Genomic DNA, 19,482 nt, shown 5'->3' with positions numbered 1-19,482 from the left:
CTCTGTAGGAACCATATGTGTAGCACCCTTTAGCACAGCTAGTTTGCTATGATGCTATGATGCCAGCATACTTTCTCCATCTCCTTTCTACTTAGGTTTCTTAATTAATATTACCTACTCCTCCACTGAAGTATTTACTACCATACATGGCACTCATTAGCAATTTCTTGAATAGATTTTCATCTACACACAGTGTTGCCTTATGGTTAAGAGTGGGTTACAGTGTCTGACTGCATGAGTTTTCATTCTTCTCCAACCAGTTAGTAGGCATGACCTTGAGTAAGAGATTAACTTCTCTGTACTTTATTTGCCTCATCTGTAATAATAATAATGATAGCTATCTTATCAGGTTGTTATTAGGATTAAATGTTGTTATTAGGATTAAATTAGGATTAAATTAGAATTGTGTCTGATTCAGAATTTGTTGTTGTTAGAGTAAGAGGTACAGCTAAGATTTACACCAGGGAATCTGACTCTGTAGATCACATTCTTAACCTGTATGTGATATTCTAATACCTGTTGGACAATCTGCTTTGTCTGTTAAAGAAAATATTCTGTCTATATTTGTGGTTGGGCTGGTGTCTTTGGTGCCTAAGTATCCCAGTTCTGGTTTCAGTCCAAAACACATTTTCTCCATCCAAAAGTAGTTGGATAATAGTTTCCTAAATTCTGAAGCACAGTAGGACTGGGTTTGTCAATGCTAGGTAAAATCAAAAGACAAATGAGCAAGACAAAAAAAATTCTAGGAAATAATGTTTCCAGACTGTTAGTATAAATCAACTTTCTTCCTCATCCCTAACTTTTTGTAAATCTATTTTCATTTTTAATTTGATTTTCTCAAGTCAGCAAAAACAAATAAAAAGGAGACTTGATGCCCTACGTATCAGCAATGTTTTGTCTCCTCAATTTTCATTCACAATTCAATATTTCATATTGAGAAAATTTAGAAAAAATTAAGAATACATACAGAACATTAAATGTTTAAATTAACAACCAAAATGGATATAAAGAAATGAGTTCCAATAATTATAGAGTAGAGCAGCAGTTTGTCTACAACATGTGTACATGTTGAACGCCAACATTTCACTTTTAAAAATACCTAAGAAATGTTACCAAGTTAAATAGCATACATTTTCAGACTTATTTTAGATAGGAAATTAATATTGATATTATGAACACAAATTTAAACACCTAATGAATATTCCATCTAAGCTGGGAGGCATTGTGATATGACTGCTCAGAAATCTTGAAATTAACATTCATTATTTTGAGCTAAATAGCTTATAAGCATTACCTCTTCTGTAGGATTAATTTATATCCTTCTAGTGATGTCCCCTCAGCAGCCTTGACTCTGATCGGGTGACCAATAGCCAGGCAGCCCTGCGTTATCGCCCGGCTCAGGATCATTCCAGTCTTCCAATGAATAGAAAGGGGGGAGAAAGGTCTAAATAAGTTAAAAGAACCAGAAAATTCAACAATGTGTCACAACTACTAAGGTCATTATGCCTGGATAAGCCCGGATATTAACAGTTGCTGAAAGTGAAACACTACCCACAAGTTAGCAGTCAGTGAGCCCTGCTCAGAATCAGTGATCTTCTGTCCGACAAGGGTGGCATTTTACAGTTCAGCGCAAAATAAAACAGACCTTGATATCTTCATTTGTCCTTTTTTTTCTGTGCATATTTCACAGGGCAGCAATTTGGGGTCCATCATGTGTCACTTGTTATAGTTATGACTACAGAGCTTATGTGAAATATGTATGCACAGAAAAAAAAAAGAGCAGTGAGCTGAAAAGATTGAAACAAATCCTTAACCTTTGTACCAATTTAAAGTTTTGCTCTGGGTCTAAATACCATGGGTTAAACATTTTTAGGTGGTTTGTGAACTGCTTTTGCTTTACATGTTAAGATACTCTGAATAGGAAATTGGTTGGGAATATTGCTTTAATGGCCATTTAACAAGTTTTTTACTTAGAAAATCAACAACACATTTTAGACGAGTGACAACCACTAAGGATTTATGGCACGCAAAATTGTCTATCCTAACAGGTAAAAATACGTCTTCTGGAAGAAGGGAGAGAACATTCACTCTAAAAGATTTTCAACTTGTTTTATTTTTAACATGGGGTTTTTATTTCTCATTGTTTCTGCTGTGTGGTAAAAAATAAAAAAAACAACAACAACTTGGGAAGAGTTTTTTTTTTTTTTTATTTTGGTTCTAAGCACTGGATTAAATCCTCATCTGACAGGCTTGTCTATATTGAAAGACCATTTCTTTGGATGAGGAAAAAGAAACATTTATTAGGCACTTATGAATATCAAACACTACACTTGAATTTCACACATGCTTTCTTATTAATCATCATAGCAACTGTGCGAGATAGATATGACTAACTTTAGTTTATAGAGAAGGAAACAGTGGTTTCAGTGCAGCGAAGTCACCTTCACAAGGTCATACAAAGGATTCTAGTTCCAATCTATCTAACTTCACAATCCATACTCTTTTTATAAGCATTTCAATTATTTTTGAGAAAATTTTAGACAAGTACAAGGTTTTTGCTATCATAAAATTTTAGAAACAGATACCATGGAATTACAAACTATGAGATGTAGAAAAGAGCTTTCCATATCAACTGGTCCAACTCTTTTCAGGTAAGACTAAAGTCCCGATACAGTGTGTGACTTACCTGAGGTTACACGAGGGTTCAGTGGCAATTCTAAAAACTAAAACACTTCCATAAATAGGTCAAATATAGAGCAGCATTCTATATTACAGTGAAAAGGCATATGTTTTGAAGTCAGCTAGTCCAAGAATCTTTCTTCTGCCACTTACTAGCCTTAGTTTTTTCAGCTGTATAATGTATGAGATTAAATAAGATATAAATATGTAGAAGATGCCTAACATATAGCAGATGTTTGACAAAATGGCAAATGTTGTTATTAAACCTGAAGCAAAATACAACTTAAAAAGGGGTCTCCAAGTTGGAAGACGATTGAAGAACTATCTCATCTAACCTCATTCTGCCTTGATATATGAAATGAATATTTCTTGGTTCCTTTGTATCTTAATTACTCCATACATTTGTCTTTAGCTCTCAGAGAATCAAAGCATAACAGTTTAGAGCAATCCCAAATTTCATTTGAGAAAATAGTTACAACCTCCCCCCACACCAACACAGTCCCAGCAAGCCTGCCTGAGTGACTCTGTACCCATGCAAGTGCTAAAAAAGGCCAAAATAATCTATAGAGAGGGGGCAAAGGCAGACAGAAGAATGGTAGATAAAGGCTGCACCACCTCTTTCCAGACATAACTATTTGATGGCGATTACAAAGTATATGTCAATAGTAGAGGAGAGGGGAGGGCATTTAATGCTCTCAATTTAAATCAGACCCAGTAATATAATAGTAAGGGTAAAAAAATTAAATAGTGTCAATACATAGGTATAAAATGCATTAGTCATTGTTCACATTTTATACTCAGGGATTTCTCTTAAATTTGCCTTTATGAAGACCATACACTATCATTATTTGATGTTAATCCACCAGACTAGATGAAGCTCAGCAATGCAGACATAGGAGTAAATGACATTCAGACAAATCTCATGAGAATGGGGACTCTGTGGACTGTACATAAGCTCTATGCTGAGTTTAAATACCTCTGAGTATGAACTAATCACCACACCTGAACGTGAATTGAATGCCTGCATGGGGCTTTACAGAAGCCCTCTGAACCAGGCACACCAAGGACAGAGAAGTAGCATTCATAACAGCCAACAGTTTATCATGCTTTCACTTGAATGCTTGTGTGCATGAAGGCACCAGGAGCTAGAGACACACTGTGACCAGGGAGCACGGGAAGTCACTCAGGGAGAGGAGACACTCTTGGGTACCTTCGTGATCAGCCATACACTGGCTGTAGGCCACAGGGTAGATGGAGCTATCTGACTTCCACTGCTCACTTCCCTGCTTGAGGAGCTCTGCTTTATGATGGAAACAGAGGCGTGAAGGACAATATTGGGATCCACCTGTACCATGAAAAGAAGTATGGATTGTTAAACTCACAGTCTGAGGGTTCACCCCCTTCAACACACTCGCCCACAATTGTTTATCCTAAGATATTATGTTTCTGATTGAGAAGATCTCATTGGAAACAATAGTGCTCAATCCCATTTAATTCAATTCAATTAATATTTGTTGAGCATCAGCTCTGATATGCAAGGCACTAGACTGTGTGGTGTGGGATATGATACAGTATTTTTCCTGCCCTAGAGAAACTTGCAACTGAAGAGTCAATAACACACACACACACACACACACACACACACACACACACACACGGGAAGAAATAATGGATTGCAGAATGGGGACATCAAAGGAGAACAGTTAAAAGTCCCCAGTCCCCTTAGAATAAAGGGATATGAGTTGAGAATTTAGTGACAGTTGTGAGGAAGGATAGGAGGAGACCTAATGTCAAGACACAGTATCTGTGTTTCCCATATTTGTTATCTGACTACATATGTCAAAGATATGGTATATCTTCTAGCATTTCTCACTTCGACTTGATTGTAAAATTAATAGACATTCACATCACCTGTAGAAAATCTACTTAACATTTAATAAACTTTTCCACTAACTTACATGATAACTTTTCCTGAGTTATCATACTAAATTTTTAAGTACCAATATTTGTTTGTATAGGATTATGGGAATGTGTCAGTTTTGCATTAAGCTAAATAAATGATGTTGCTTCAATAACAATTTAGGTTATTTTCTCATACTAAAAAGTATATTCTAAACATGTGCTAATACTAGATATTTGTTGAGTAGCAACTGCTTCTTCAAAATACAAAAATTAAATGATAATTTAAAAGGTAATATTTACAAAAGAGTACAGCTAATATATTTGGTAATTAATCCTATAATGGAAGATAGTTACTCCCCAAGAGAAGAAAATGTCTTTTGAGTCCTATATGTGAAAATAAAATTTTAAAAATACAGCAACCCCATGATGTAAAGAGATCTGACTTGCAGCTCTTTGATTGTGTATTCCTCAGTTAGCCAGTAGTGGCTGGATTCTGGAGGGGAATCCCCCACAGTTTCTGAACAATGATAAACTATATTCTACTAATCCACCCGCCACAGGACTCAGCATTTAAAGTAGCACTCTTACTCAACCTCCTAACTCCAAGTTGCCATCACACTCCAAACTCCCCTCTGCAACTGGGAAGAAGATTGTTTTGACTGGAATTAGTCAGACAGAAGGACTGTACTGCCAACTGCTTCTTTGTACAGCACCTGCTGCCAGCGCCTAAATTCTTGTTATCTCCACAACATGGTTTAATCTTTTAACAGTTGGCTTATTGGTGAAGAGCGAGGGGTCTTTTGTGTCTGTCTTGGGTTGGCACCCAGTATTAACACCATGCTGTTCTTCGAGAGATATTTTGCTGGACAGCTCCCAAGTGATTCTACATAGACCAGACACAGCCAGGCCCACGAACTCAGCTTCGATGCCTATTATTAAGAGAAAAAAATCTTGCCAAGTCTGGGGTTCTGATACATTTAAAATTGACAACGGCCATTAAATTTCAATTTGTGACTTCACCTTCTTTTCTCCTTTTAGTTTAATTGGATAGTTTAACTTGAGACAAACCTTTATGAAGGTTGGGAAAATAAAAACTGAAAACTGCAATTCATAAAATAAAAGTGCTCTGACAACCTGAAACATGATACCCCTTGTGTGTGTGCACATGCACATATATGCATACAACAGGATTTATGTTGAAACTGCTTTCTAAATACATTACCATCACATACGTCATTAGAAAATCTCTTCCATTGTTTTGTATCTCTCTCTCTATATATATGTGTGTGTGTGTGTATATATATATATACCTTCAAATGACCATTATGATTTTGGTTGTCTGAATAAACTGCTGATACAGAAGCTGCCAGTGATTTAAAAAATGATGCATGATATTCTGGGCCTATTAAAACTTCTTGCTTAATTTTCTTTGTCCAAATCACTAGTGAAAGTAGTGCAGCCTTCAATATTCCTGTGAAAATTCAAAATAATAAGAGAACCACTTATGGTCTTACTTACAGATCTACTGAGGAATAAAATATAAGACAATGAAATTTTTCTTGAAAGGAGAAGCTCTTTATTCTGGACATTGTTTTCTTTACTGCATAGAAATTTTATAAGGTTTTTCACTTTTGATAGTGAATTTAGGGCCAAGTTAAAAAAACGATCTACGAATTAAAACCACAACTAAAAGAAATGTTATAATATCTTTCCTCATGTCCCTGATGTTCATTTTTATTGTTTTAATTCTCTAAAGCTATAGCTGATCAATACACCCACCTCAAAGGTCAAGAACTGGAGAAGTCTAAAGGCAGAAAATACCAGTGAGTACATAATTATGCAATCAAAGATAGAAGACGTAAATAGGCAGTCCTCAAATACCTTCCAAATATTGCTCTAAAAATAAGGCAGGGGCTCAGGATTTTACTAAAGTTCTGTGTCCTATTCTAACGGCAACCAGTTCAAAATTAAAAATAAAATTTTGTATTTCTCCAGTATCATTTATTTGCAGAAAACATTAGTTTTCGATGACTTGCTGTTCAAAGAAATAGAACAGTAAAAAGGGGCCATTTTTTCCCAGCCTCCTTTGTGACATATAGAAGAATTTATTCTGCTAGCATCCATGACTGCTGATTTGTAAGCTTTAAGTTTATAACTTGTAACCGGTATGCCACAATTCTAAAATCATAATTTGGTAATGATCTCACTCTTTCCATACCAAAAGTTGTCATTAATGTCCTACTAAAGTCTAATTATACTATTTGATCCCCAAAGGGCCTGGGATCAAAGTATGTTTCCTTCCATTTTGGCAGAATATATTACCTGCCAAAACCTGGAGTCCACTTTTCTGCCCCCCCATATTCTGGTATTACTATAACTATTCCTCTCATGAAATGTGTTTTTTTTTTATAGTAACTACCGTCAAGTTTAAATCTCATCCAGTGCATGGAAATATTTAATTTTATTGCCCTTAAACTGAAGCAATATAAAAATGTTACCAATTTAGGTAACAATAGAGGAGTGTAGAAAGACGTATTTGCCAAACTGTCAGTTTGTGGTAGATTCCAAATCTTCTTTTGAAATGGATAAAAGAGCAACAGGTTGTAATTGTCAGGGTTATATCTATCTCTCACATTACTAATAGGGATTATATGTTCCAAATTTTTCTCCGTAGGAAAGGTTTTACTTGTCAATCAGAGACTTAAAAGAACAGCCAGGGGTTGGGGCGCTGGCATCTCTCTCTCAAGCCAATTTTAAGATGTATGCATCAAGAATATCGGCTTTTGCCTCCTTCTCTCTACCCCTGTTGTAATCCTCTTAGTGTCTTCTTTACCACAATGAGCATTGAGATTCCACAATAAAAGGCCCTATAGATATCTAGCACCTCTGCTAGAATCGCTCTTTAAAAGTGCTCCATTTCAGGTTATTAAATTACTATTTCCAATGCACTGGTCACCTCTGTCTATATAATTGGAGATGCTTTTCTTAAAGGATTGTAAAGGTTTCATAGCTAAGGGAGGGGCATTTTCCCTTTGAAAGTTTCTTTTTACTAGCCAGTTTATCAAATCATTGCTTTCTTATACTACTATTTTGGTCGGACTAAAATTTTATTCAAAACCAATTTCTTCTTCTAAGAATATGATAGGGTACAAACTTTTACTTAAGATGAGTTTTCTCTTTTTCACTGAATCATTAAGACCAGTTCATAATGATGAAATAAGCGGATTGTTATTCTCTTATTTTTCAACATTATAAAATATAGTTATCTTTTAAAGTCCTACATTGGCATAAAATCAAAAAAAGAAGCCTCCTTTGAGTTCTTTTCCTCTGATAGCTCTTTGATATCCTTTTTTTTTTTTCAGGTTTGAGTTGGTTTCTGTTGGATGAGCTAATTAACCAATGAATTCAATTCCATCTAGCTAACTCGGAACATGTAGATATTGCAGTAATGACAAGGATGACCAGGAAGCCTTTTGCCCTTGAGAAAGAGCTAATCCAGTCAGGAGGATAAAAAAGGACCTCCTGAGTTATTCCCAACACAAACATCAAATCAGATCTTGACTCTACTTGATTATTTCCAATGGCCCCTTGTTTTCTATAGAACAATATCCAGAATCCCTAACAATGAATTAAGACCCTTTATGATCTGACTAGATTCTCAGTGGAATCTACCATTCTTTCTTTTCTTCCTCAATGTGACCTGGTATGTGTTCATACTTGGGGCACTGGTTGACTTAAAAAACTATTTTTAATTTTTATTTATGTTTGAGAGAGAGAGAGACAGAGACAGAGCATGAGTGGGGGAGGGGCAGAGAGAGAGTGAGACACGGAGTCCGAAGCAGGCTCCAGGCTCTCAGCTGTCAGCACAGAGCTCGATGTAGGGCTGGAACTCACAAACCACGAGATCATGACCTCAGCTGAAGTTGGCTGCTTAACCAACTGAGCCACCCAGGTGTCCTAACTTTGAACCATGCAAAAAATGCTTAATAGGAACAGCATAAAGTTCAAACTCATTATAAGTCGCATAGAATGGATCCAATGAGGATGTGAGTCCAGAAACATCTAATTTGGAGATGAAGGCTGGTAAAGAAAGATTTTATGAAACAGGCACAAATCAAATAAGACTAGAATGATGGGCAGAATTTCAGCAAGCATTTAAAGAATGCCAGCTGTATGTGAGACACTGTATTAGAAAATAGCATAAGGGTGTTAAAAGAAGTCTGGTGGGTAGTGACAAAGAAAGAGAGGTTGAATTCCAGGCAAAGGAATCCACAGGGGTGTAATAACAGAAATCATGAAGTACTTTCAGAAAACAACAAATGACCAGTCAGGCTTGGCTAACACATGAGGAACATATTAGCAAATATTGAGCCTTGAAAGATAGATTATGGCTAAATTTTAAACATCTTTCATCAAAAATGTATTGTGTATCTGCCCTACATTCAAAACCTGTCCTAGAATTTAAAAATACAAAGATGGGTGAGACATAATGTCTGTGCCGAAAGAATTCTCAATTTAGTGTAAGAAAAAGACATAAAAACAAATGAGTATACCAAAACACAAACTCTAAGAATGAAGAGGAGGTTCAGTAATTTGAGGTTCATTCTTTCTGGAGGACCTGAGAAGACTTCATGGAAGAAGAGGAAGTTGAATAAAGCCTTAAAAGGCAAGGAATGGAATGGTGGGGGGGGGGGAAGGAGGTATATCCTAGGCAAAGAACAACACATGTCATGGTACAAGAGTATCAAAGTGAAAAACATGTTATGGGACACAATATATTAGCTCTAACAGTAGTGTAGGGTATAAAGATCAAGAAGAGAAGATTGGAAAGGCAAGTTGAGAGTAGAGGTGGATTAGACGAGGATTTGGAATTTGGAGGATTTGGAATTTCAGTAGGCAACTGCCAGGGATACAGGTTTTTTTGAGTAGGAAATAATATCATAGCAAAAACCTAAAAAGCAATGCCAACAAGATCAGAACTAAGGTAAATAATCTTAATTCATATAAATATAAAATACAAAAGGCATTCATTCTTAGTGTGCCATTCAAGTTGCAATTATGTTCTAAATTTGCTCAAAATCTAACAGGATTAGAAATACAGTTGACCCTGGAATAACACAGCCATGAACGGCGTGGGTCCACTTACATGTGGATATTCTTTGATATAGTACAGTACTGTAAATGTATTTTCTCTTCCCTATGATCGCCTTAATAAAATTTTCTTTTCTACAGCTTACTTTATTGTGATAATACAGTACATAATGCATACAATATATAAAATATGTGTTTATAGACTTTATGTTATTGGTAAGGTTTCTGGTTAACCGGTAGGCTATTCACGGTTAAATTTGCGAGCAGTCAAAAATTAAATGTGGAGGGGCACCTGGGTGGCTCAGTCAGTTAAGCATCCAATTTTGGCTTGGGTCATAATCTCATGATTTGTGTGTTCAAGCCCCATATTGGGCTCTGAGCTGTCAGCACAGTGCCCAGAGACTGCTTTGGATTCTCTCTCTCTGCCTCTCCCCGACTCTCTCCCTCTCTCTCAAAAATAATAAATAAAACATTAAAAAGCAAAGTATCTGTTAAAAGACATTTCATAGCTCAGTTGGAGAAGAAAATTCTTTACTGGCATGAGAAATTTCTAAGTGTTAATTAATACATAGACCTTTTGGATTAGACTGTCATGAGCTGGGTTTCCAAAGAACTCCTATTCCTTAAATACATTGATCCATAGAGCAAATAGATCAAATCCTTGTTTAACAGCCATCTTAAAGAGTTTTAAAACAATGACAACTTATTAATACAGTGGATAGAAAATGTGCTAACCAATAGTGCTTAAATGACATAATTCAGGTAAGAACTTTTCCAGTAGGAATACTATATATTGGTTCCGTTTTAAAAGTGCTTAATTAATAGGAAATAAAGAATAATCACTCAATATTTATAAAATAATTTAAACTTTTCAAAAACTTTCACAAAATCCACTCAGTCATGATGTATCAAATGACAATCCAATACATAAAATACCATTATTAAGGACAATAAATAATTCTGACCTTGTTCTGGAGGAAGGGGTCCTCCAAATCCACCTTTTCAAATTGGTCAGGTATCTGTTGACTGGTACCGTTGAAATTAACTGGGAATCCCTCACAAACTTCCCAACTATGAAAAGTAAAATATTTTAATTATTTTGTTAAAATAAAATGTACTTAATTACAATACTCTTTAATCTACTAGTATAATAACTTATGTAACTTATATTCTACTAGGGAGAGAAAAACAAATGTATAGTCCATAATCTTTTTAAACAGAAATTTGTAAAGTGTTTAGCTATCCATAATTAGGAAAAGGGAGACTTTCAATTTGTATCTTGCAATTATTTATGTTACAGAGGAATTCCATGCCTAATTAATGATTAATATAACAGAGAAATTAAAAAAACTTTTAATCTTACAGAATCACTCATAGTGGGCACCATCTTCTTTGTTAAAATTTATTCTAAATACAATGGACTATGAATAATAACAGATGTTTTTATACTTAGAATGGTTGTGTCAAACACATTATTTTGGTGATTTTTAGACAGTCTTAAGAAGCAGCACAGTCTAATGGGCACATGGACTGACCACAAACTGGAGGAACTGGATTTCATTCTTACTTCAACCAAATCACTTATTTTAAAAGTAAACCAATCCTAACTCTAAATAAAATTATCTGACTCACACTGATATGCCAAGATACATCATATAGCATGTTATTCAACAGAAACCAGGTCTGGGGCTGGTAACAGTATTTTTTTTCAATACCCTGAGAAATATAAATTAGAGTATGATAATTAAGATTTCAAATGATGCACATTAGAGTATAGAAATAAAATTTAAATGGAATCCAAAAATTATGTAAATTGTCTTCAAATAAGTTTGCTTTCAGGAAGAGCAGTTTCATATTGTTATGCTTAGTGACCTAGATCTAACTTAAAAACCACTCAATAAAACAGTACTTACGCATCCAGGGAAGGGAAATTAAGAAGGAATACATGAATTAAAAATTAAACTCCTTGCTAAAACTTGAAGGGAAAGGGTCTGGGCAAATTTAGTAGCTTGGGGAAAGATTGTTGCACAAGAAATATATCTTATAAATGGAAGTGCTTACAAAAAGAAATGCTGATAAGTTATCTTTTATTTATTAAGAAAAAGAAGACAACAAAACAGATTCTAATCTTGCCTGGAAAGTGCAGGCAGTCACTGGGGGATAGAGTTGTTTAAACAACCAAAGAAGACCAAAGAATTCATCTTTATAGACATGTTTAGCAATAGGTTGACACTAGCTCGAATGAGTGACCTTATCAGACTGTTTCTGGTTCTCTGGATTTTCCCTCTACAGCCTCACTTGTATATTAAGGAAGACTATAATTTGTTAAATTACAAAGTATTAAATATAGATGGGACCTTACAGATGGATCACCTAATCCAACACACTATTGGTGTCAAATACAATAGCCACTAGCCATATATACCTATTTAAATCAGAATCAGAATAATTTAGGGGCATCTGAGTAGCTCATTCAGTTCACCACAGGACTCTTGGTTATGGGTCAGGTCATGATCTCATGGTTTGTGGAATCAAGCGCTGCAACAGGCTCTGCCCTGACAGCATGGAGCCTACTTGGGATTCTCTCTTGTCTCTCTCCTCTTTTTCTGCCCCTCCCCCTTCTCGAAATGAAAAACATTAAACATGTTTAATTAGTATAACTTAAAATTAAAACTCGATTACTCAGTCATATTAGTCATATTTTAAGTGCTTAACAGTTACAACATATGCTTCTATCATCACAGAAAGTTCTATTGAGCAGTGCTAGATGGTAAGTAAGTCCTCAGTTCCTTTTTTTAATGTTTACCTATTTATTTTGAGAGATAGCATAAACAGGGAAAGAGCAGAGAGAAAGGGGGAGAGAGAGAATACCAAGCAGGCTGCTCACTGCCAGCACAGAGCCCAATGTAGGGCTCAGTCACACGAAACACGAGATCATGACCTGAGCCAAAATAAAGAATCTGTCATCCAACCAACTGAGCCACCCAGACATGCCAAGCCCACAGTTCTTAAAGAAGACAGTCTGGGTTAGAATCCTGGCTCCACCATGTACCAGTGTGTGAATGGACAAATTACTCTGCCCCTCTGTGCCTCAATTTCTGTCTCTATATAATGGGGTAATAATGGGATAAGGTAATGACGGGATTAAAATAAGTGTTATGAGGATTAAATAAATTCTTATCCAATTCATTTAGAACTGTAGTCAATAGTAAACACTGGGGTTTATGATTTATAGATAAGAATCTGACAACCATCTGCTCATGTACAATCATGAGCAGAGATGGGCTAGAAGCTCAAATCTTCTAACTCCTGTTATACCAGCACCCCACCAATTCTCTGGCATATTGCTTCTGTTCTCGATTGCATCATCAAATGAGATGCTTAAATATGAACACTCCTACAAGAAAACATATTATTTAATATTTTAATGCTTCCATTCAAAACTCTTCATTTAGAAACCACTAAAAACAGTTTTTACATTTCAAATAAATTGTTACCTCTGCAAAGCAGAAACTATAGTCCGCTAATTGCTTTACAAAACTTAAGAAAAGTTAAGTCTTTTTAGACACCAGCTCATTATATCATGAAATAAGTCAATAAAAATACACAATTGTTTATGAAGGCAATTAAAGAACATCTTTTGGTGTTTTAATCTCTCACTCTGGGATATCAGAATTAGGTAATTCAGATTACGTTAACCAAGCACATGTTACTTTACTTGTCACATCCAGGTAGCAGAACAGTATTAGGATCCAAGAAGGTTTTATATGCAACTGTAATGCCCTCTCTCTCAAATGCAGTCACCTGGTCAAAGGTGAGACTCAAAACAGGGGTTAGTGGAGATCTGAAAAATGGAAGAAAAAAAATCAAAGTGATCTGCAAAATTATACAAACACTGAAATTTGAGCACAAATAAACAATAAAACCTGTAATATCAGTGAGTAATAAAGTCCAGAATTTAGTGAATTTCATATTATTTATAAAGCACTATAGTTGATATCTTATACTGATATCTGAAACGCACATTTTAGTTTATTTGGCTGATTGATAATATGTCAAGGATAGTTGCAACACATACAATTTTTAAAAATAAATATGAAAAGCGAAGTATTTAGTTGAGAAAAACAAGTAACTATCATTCATACAATGCAATATACTGTTAATATTCTCTGGGGCTGATAATTAAGTGAGTTCTTAATAGTTGGCTATAAACTACTATTTTTTATAAGCTCACTAAATGCTAGGCTGATTTCATTTTTCATATTACATACTGTTAGGCATTTTGTTTTAGACTAATTTAATTACATAAGAATTAAAATCAAATGAGAAATGTCTTAAATAAAAACAATGGCAACTGGCATTATGTCAGCCATGAGCCATTTTTGTCTAAATTGGTGACAAAGACTTGATATTTAACTTTATAATTATAGGACTCAATCACATCACCTGTGTAGCGTTGTCAAAAATTTTTAAGTTGAATCTCATCATGAGAAAACATGCAGACAAATCCAGAATGTGGGACATTCTACAAGAATAGTGCCTGAACCCTTTAAAAATAATTTCAATGTCATGAAAAGCAAAACAAAGGTGAGAGAATATTCTAAATTAAAGAGAATCCAAGAAAATAACTAGATGCAATACATAAATACATAAATCTTATTTGGATCCTGGACTACAAAAAATTTTGAAGCACATTTTGGGTAGATTAAACAGATTATATATTATGTAATATTACATAATTGTGGACTGTGCTAGATATTATGATGTTATGACATAAAAGAAAATCCCATTATTCTTCAGTTACATGACTGGGAGCATTTATGAGTGAAACTTCAATGATTGTTTAGAAATAATCTCAACCCCCACAAAAGAGAGAGAAGGGAGATATAAGAGATAAAACTAATATGGCAACTTTTTAAACTCAAGAACCCAGGTGAAGAATATATAGGTATTTATTGTACTGTTTTCAAGTTTTCTGTAGATTGAATCTTGTCCAAAATAAAAATTAGGAAAAAGTAATTACAAGACTCAAAATAAAAGCAGATATTGACACAATCATCTTTCTATGAATGAATAAACTAACTCCACATATCAACATATATTAGACACATAGAACCACTATCCAAAAATGAATATCATTTACTTAGTACATATTGTACATTGTTTTAATATATTTTAAATTAGACCTAGGAAATAACTTTTAGACGTAAATTTTAGAAATTCCAATAGTAGCAAAATGCTATAATGGTTCCCTAATGCTTTCTATTGGGATCAAAACCCAAAAAACATATTATTCTAATAAAATAACAATGACATATAAACAAATATACACTTATGAATTCTTCCAGCTCTAATCTGCAGGTGATTTTAGGGTATTCTAGATACTTAGCATTTTACTATTCTATAAATGTGATCCAATTAACCAAGAAAAAGTGTGGTGGTTGATCTTATTAAAATAACAAACATCAGTAAAAACAAAAATTAGTCATTGTTTTCACTTTAATAATACTACTTAGGAAGAAATTATTAGACATACATTTTATTAAAGCCTTTCCTTATAATTGGAAGAACTTGCTAAATTATTCAGGAATCCTTGGCACTATAAAATTCACCGGTGTTCTACCATTGTAACAACAATTCTCACATGTAATTAAATTATATTTTGAAGTCTGTCTATGAAAGAAAACATCACTCCTTACATATATTTTTAATTCCATAAATTTCACAGCATAAGAAATTATGAAGCATTTTAAGTTTACTGGGAGAGAAGAAATAGAATTTTATAATATGCTACCCACAACTAATGCAACCAACTTCTTCCAAAACCTTCATGAATTTCTGAGTAGATTTATTTTAGTATTTGAAATTTTGACTATTAGAATATATAGCAAACCCAATCATCTCCTAGTATGCCTGTGCTATTTTCATTATAATTAATATATATGATCAATTATACCTGAAAGGCAAAAGTATTTGTCTCTATTTCTCCTATTCAAATAAATAAAGGCTTAAAAATTTTTTAAATAGGCAGAAAAATGTGTTTAAGTTTCCTGACAAGCAGTTTCAGAGTTCATCTGGGTGTGTCCTGTCAAAATATGCATGAATTTCTAAAATATTCCACACAACAGCCCAGCTCATCAGTGCCTGTAGACTGCAGCCTTTTTCTCTTCCCAGAAACCAGATAATTTTATGCAGGAATTTACCAATCTAAAAAAATTTACACAATGCTCAGCAATAACCAGTAATTATTGTGGGATAATGTAAGGCGCTTTTGAGGAATATAACTTTGATAGGATAGGGCTTACAAGCTTTACCAATTTATCTTTAGCTGTCCTGTCATTGGTGCTTAAAAGGTTAAGACTTTATTTGTGAAAACATAGAGAGATAGTGGGGAATCATGTTGTCTACAGCTTCATAAATCTTGCTTAAGATCCTTTTCAATTACCATCCATTTCTCCTTTAAAAAGGGACAAAAAAATAGAGGAGTGGAAGCAGGTCAGGGCAGTGTGCGACAATGACAGTGTGATGGGCTTGGGCCCCCCGTGGCGTTTCCATCTGCTATCATTAAGGTGACTACTCAGACATGAACAAATCCCACTTGCTGTGCTGACAGGCAGACTTCAAGAACTATGACAAGGCATTAAGACAGAAAGTCAGAGAGAGAGAGAGAGAGAACGAGAGAGAAGGAGAGAGAGAAAGAGAGAGAGAGAGAGAGATTTCATATCTCACAAACAATACAGCTTCACAAAAAACACCCTGGAAATTTTATTAGAATGCAGAATTTTTAAAAAAAAAATTCACAAAGGGTGCTACTTGGCTTCTCAACTCTCCTTTTAAATTAGCTTGCCCCTGGAAAGATTGAGGACAGACAGAAAATAAACACCTTGTTCCTACCTGTATGTTTTACCGTAAGAGACCCAAATTTTTTGCTCATTCTTCAGCAAAAATGGATTCTTAATTTCTTGGCCGTGCTCATCAAAAAGCTGGATTGAAGAAAAATTGAGGCCTGGTGGGTTGATGGGAGATCCTTGAAGCTTCTGATGAATCTTGAGAAGTAACTGGTGGTTGGGAAAAATAATGAAGACAAAGAAGAAGAAAAAGAAGAAATAATGTAAAATGTGAACATCTATAATAAACCGTCTGTACTCTGTAACAAACGAATACAAACAAATGATAATTAAATTCATATCGAATGTTAAAAGAAGTGTGAAATGATGGCAATATTTAGCTCAGTGTAAAGTAACAAAATGAGCATGGGCTTTTAACCAGCAGGGGGTGCCACAGGCTTGTGATTGAGCTCTGACCCTTTGGCACAGGGACTGAAAGCAGATGTGACAGTCTTACAGAAAGAGCAGTTAGCGTCTACACATGGTAACAGTCCTCTTTGATAAGGGTTATGCTTTCCTTGTGTGAGCTACACGTCTTGTTAGGCTCCTTCCAGAGCATGTTCAAGTTTTACAGCCGGCAACCTGCCCGTCCCCTGCTAACCTCAGGTAACCAATGGTAGAGCAATTCACCACTTACAGGACTGAAGAAATAAACATGATTTTCAGCCTATGTCAACTCACCTACGCGAATCTTTCTTGAATGTAGTTTAATTAAGAGCCTTGCCAATGCTTGTGAGCTGCTTCAATAATGAAAATGTTTTCAAGTTGTAAGCTAAAATTGAAATGTGACGTATGAAATGCTGCCATTTAATATTCTAAATAATAACATTGTCAATGTTTGCTTCTCTCTTACACTCAGGGTTGCTAAATTATCACAATATTTCTAATTTAAAGCACAGTTTAAATGAAAGTAATTCCAACTGAACTATGTTGCATATGGAATTTTAAAGGACATTTTTCCTTATCTATCAACTTTGTTTGAATGTTTGGGTCTCTGCTCTTTCCTGCTCTGCACCCCACACTGTCCATCACTCTGTTCTCCCTGGAGCCTTCCGTCACAGGCTTGCTTTTCTTCCTTCCTTGTCAGTTCTTATGTCTCTCAATTTCTTGTTATTCTGCAATCCCGGCAGGGATGCGGGTATATTTGTGGCCTTTTCTTACTTTGCTGCTATTCAGGGTGCTTTTGTGGCTCCTTCTATTAATTCCCATTGAAGGTATATTGAGAAGCTAAATGCCGAAGCTTAGAAAAAAGAAGACAAAGTTGCGATCCTGCCGTAAACCTCAGGTTTCCTTACTTATTGGCTGTAAACTCTTGTTCGGATAAAATATTTTATTTTATAAGCAATAATGATTATAGAATACCTAAGACGTAGGCTTTGTTGTAATTAAAGATAAATAACCATATCTCTAACTTCATCATCTCTACATTGTTTCCATTCACCTCTATGTTGACCAGATTTTTACCCTTAAGCATCAGAAAGGCTGAAAACAATGACACATTTTTCATTTCATTAAAGTTAATGTTTCTCATCCAGCCTAACCAAGTCCTCAGAATTAAAAATAATGATTACTATGCTCTTTAGGAGTATAATAGGGAAGGTACTAGAACAGTAAAAAAACTGCACTATTTTTGATTTTGTTCATTGAAACCACAAACATATTTTGAATTCCATAGATTGTTTTTACAAAGCCCTACATTTATTTCTGTGTGACCTTAGCCCATGAGTTTATTTGTTGTTGTGTTGCTATTATTTCAGGAAACATGTAATGCTGATCATCTTTTAAATCACAGTGATTTTGCTTCACAGGCATCACCCATTTTTGTAAAGGGGAAAGATACAAATGATTTAAGGCCTGATCCAAGAAAGAAATGTGTACACAGAGATAGGAGTAAGTGGCAGGAGGACATGAACACCTGACCACTTAACCAAATTTATTTCCACAATCTCTATTTTCTCAACTTGGTGACAGACTGAATTTTAGGTGCTCAAAGATGAGCACTCAACAGCCTACAGGAGGTCAGGGCCTCAGTTCCTTTGGTCTCCAGGTCGTTGGCTAGGGCAGGGTTACGGCAACCAAAAGTTGTGATAATCTTCCCCCAGTTATCTTTAACACTATCATCACCAGGCCTTTAGGAGATAAGGATTTGTTCAAGGACCTGAGAAGACTGTGAAACATCTTAGGCTAATGACTGAGATAAGCACGCACCAAGGGACCGGGCATCCATGGGTACCGCGAGGGAATCTCCCTAACAAAAAGCTATATAGTGCCCCTAATTCAAGTTCCCCCCCCCCCAGATTTACTTGCTTATAAAAGCAAAGCATAGGGGCGCCTGGGTGGCTCAGTTGGTTAAGCCTCCAACTTCAGCTCAGGTCAGATTTCATGTTTGTGGGTTCGAGCCCCGCATCAGGCTCTATGCTGACAGCCAGCTCAGAGCCTGGAGCCTGCTTCCAGTTCTGTGTCTCCTTCTCTCTCTGCACCTCCCCCTCTATGTTCTGTCTCTCTCTGTATCAAAAATAAATAAAAACATTAAAAAAATTTTTTAAAAAAAGCAAAGCATAGGTCAATTTCAATATGCCATAAGCCAACACAAAAAATTTCTACGAAATAATATCTTCCTATATAAGATAACATAAAAACGGATTTCAGTTTTAATGTAAACCAAAAGGTAAAATTTTCTAATACAAATAAGAGGGAAAATAGGTAGAGGATTCTAGGAAGGCTTTTATGCAATGATTTATATTGTCAGAGATGTGATGGTAAAACCAACCAAAGCTCATAATGCTTCTCTCTTTAATCAATCAAGGTAGAATTTTCCAACTCTTCTGGGCCCAGTCATCAGATGAAAATCTGTACAGCTCTTGTGATTGACTGTAAAGGCCAAGTAACGGATGCCACCAGGGAGAGGTTAAGTTTAAGAGTG

At 35.3% G+C, this 19,482-nt stretch overlaps 1 protein-coding gene across 1 annotated transcript in view; it reads right to left on the bottom strand.

Annotated features, from left to right (window-relative positions):
* The window catches only part of DCDC1 (doublecortin domain containing 1), a 400,051-nt gene that overhangs the window by 207,649 nt on the left and 172,920 nt on the right, over positions 1 to 19,482 (bottom strand). Inside the window, exons 13-17 of the mRNA XM_029915553.1 lie at positions 16,567 to 16,730; positions 13,391 to 13,516; positions 10,638 to 10,743; positions 3,890 to 4,024; positions 1,295 to 1,413 (exon numbers count right to left, since the gene is read on the bottom strand). Coding sequence (XP_029771413.1) covers positions 1,295 to 1,413; positions 3,890 to 4,024; positions 10,638 to 10,743; positions 13,391 to 13,516; positions 16,567 to 16,730 — 650 coding nt within the window. The remainder of the gene's footprint in view (positions 1 to 1,294; positions 1,414 to 3,889; positions 4,025 to 10,637; positions 10,744 to 13,390; positions 13,517 to 16,566; positions 16,731 to 19,482) is intronic.

Source organism: Suricata suricatta, chromosome 11 (assembly GCF_006229205.1).
Source record: "Suricata suricatta isolate VVHF042 chromosome 11, meerkat_22Aug2017_6uvM2_HiC, whole genome shotgun sequence".
Taxonomy (NCBI): Eukaryota; Metazoa; Chordata; class Mammalia; order Carnivora; family Herpestidae; genus Suricata; species Suricata suricatta.
This window is presented reverse-complemented; position numbering and strand designations above follow the sequence as displayed.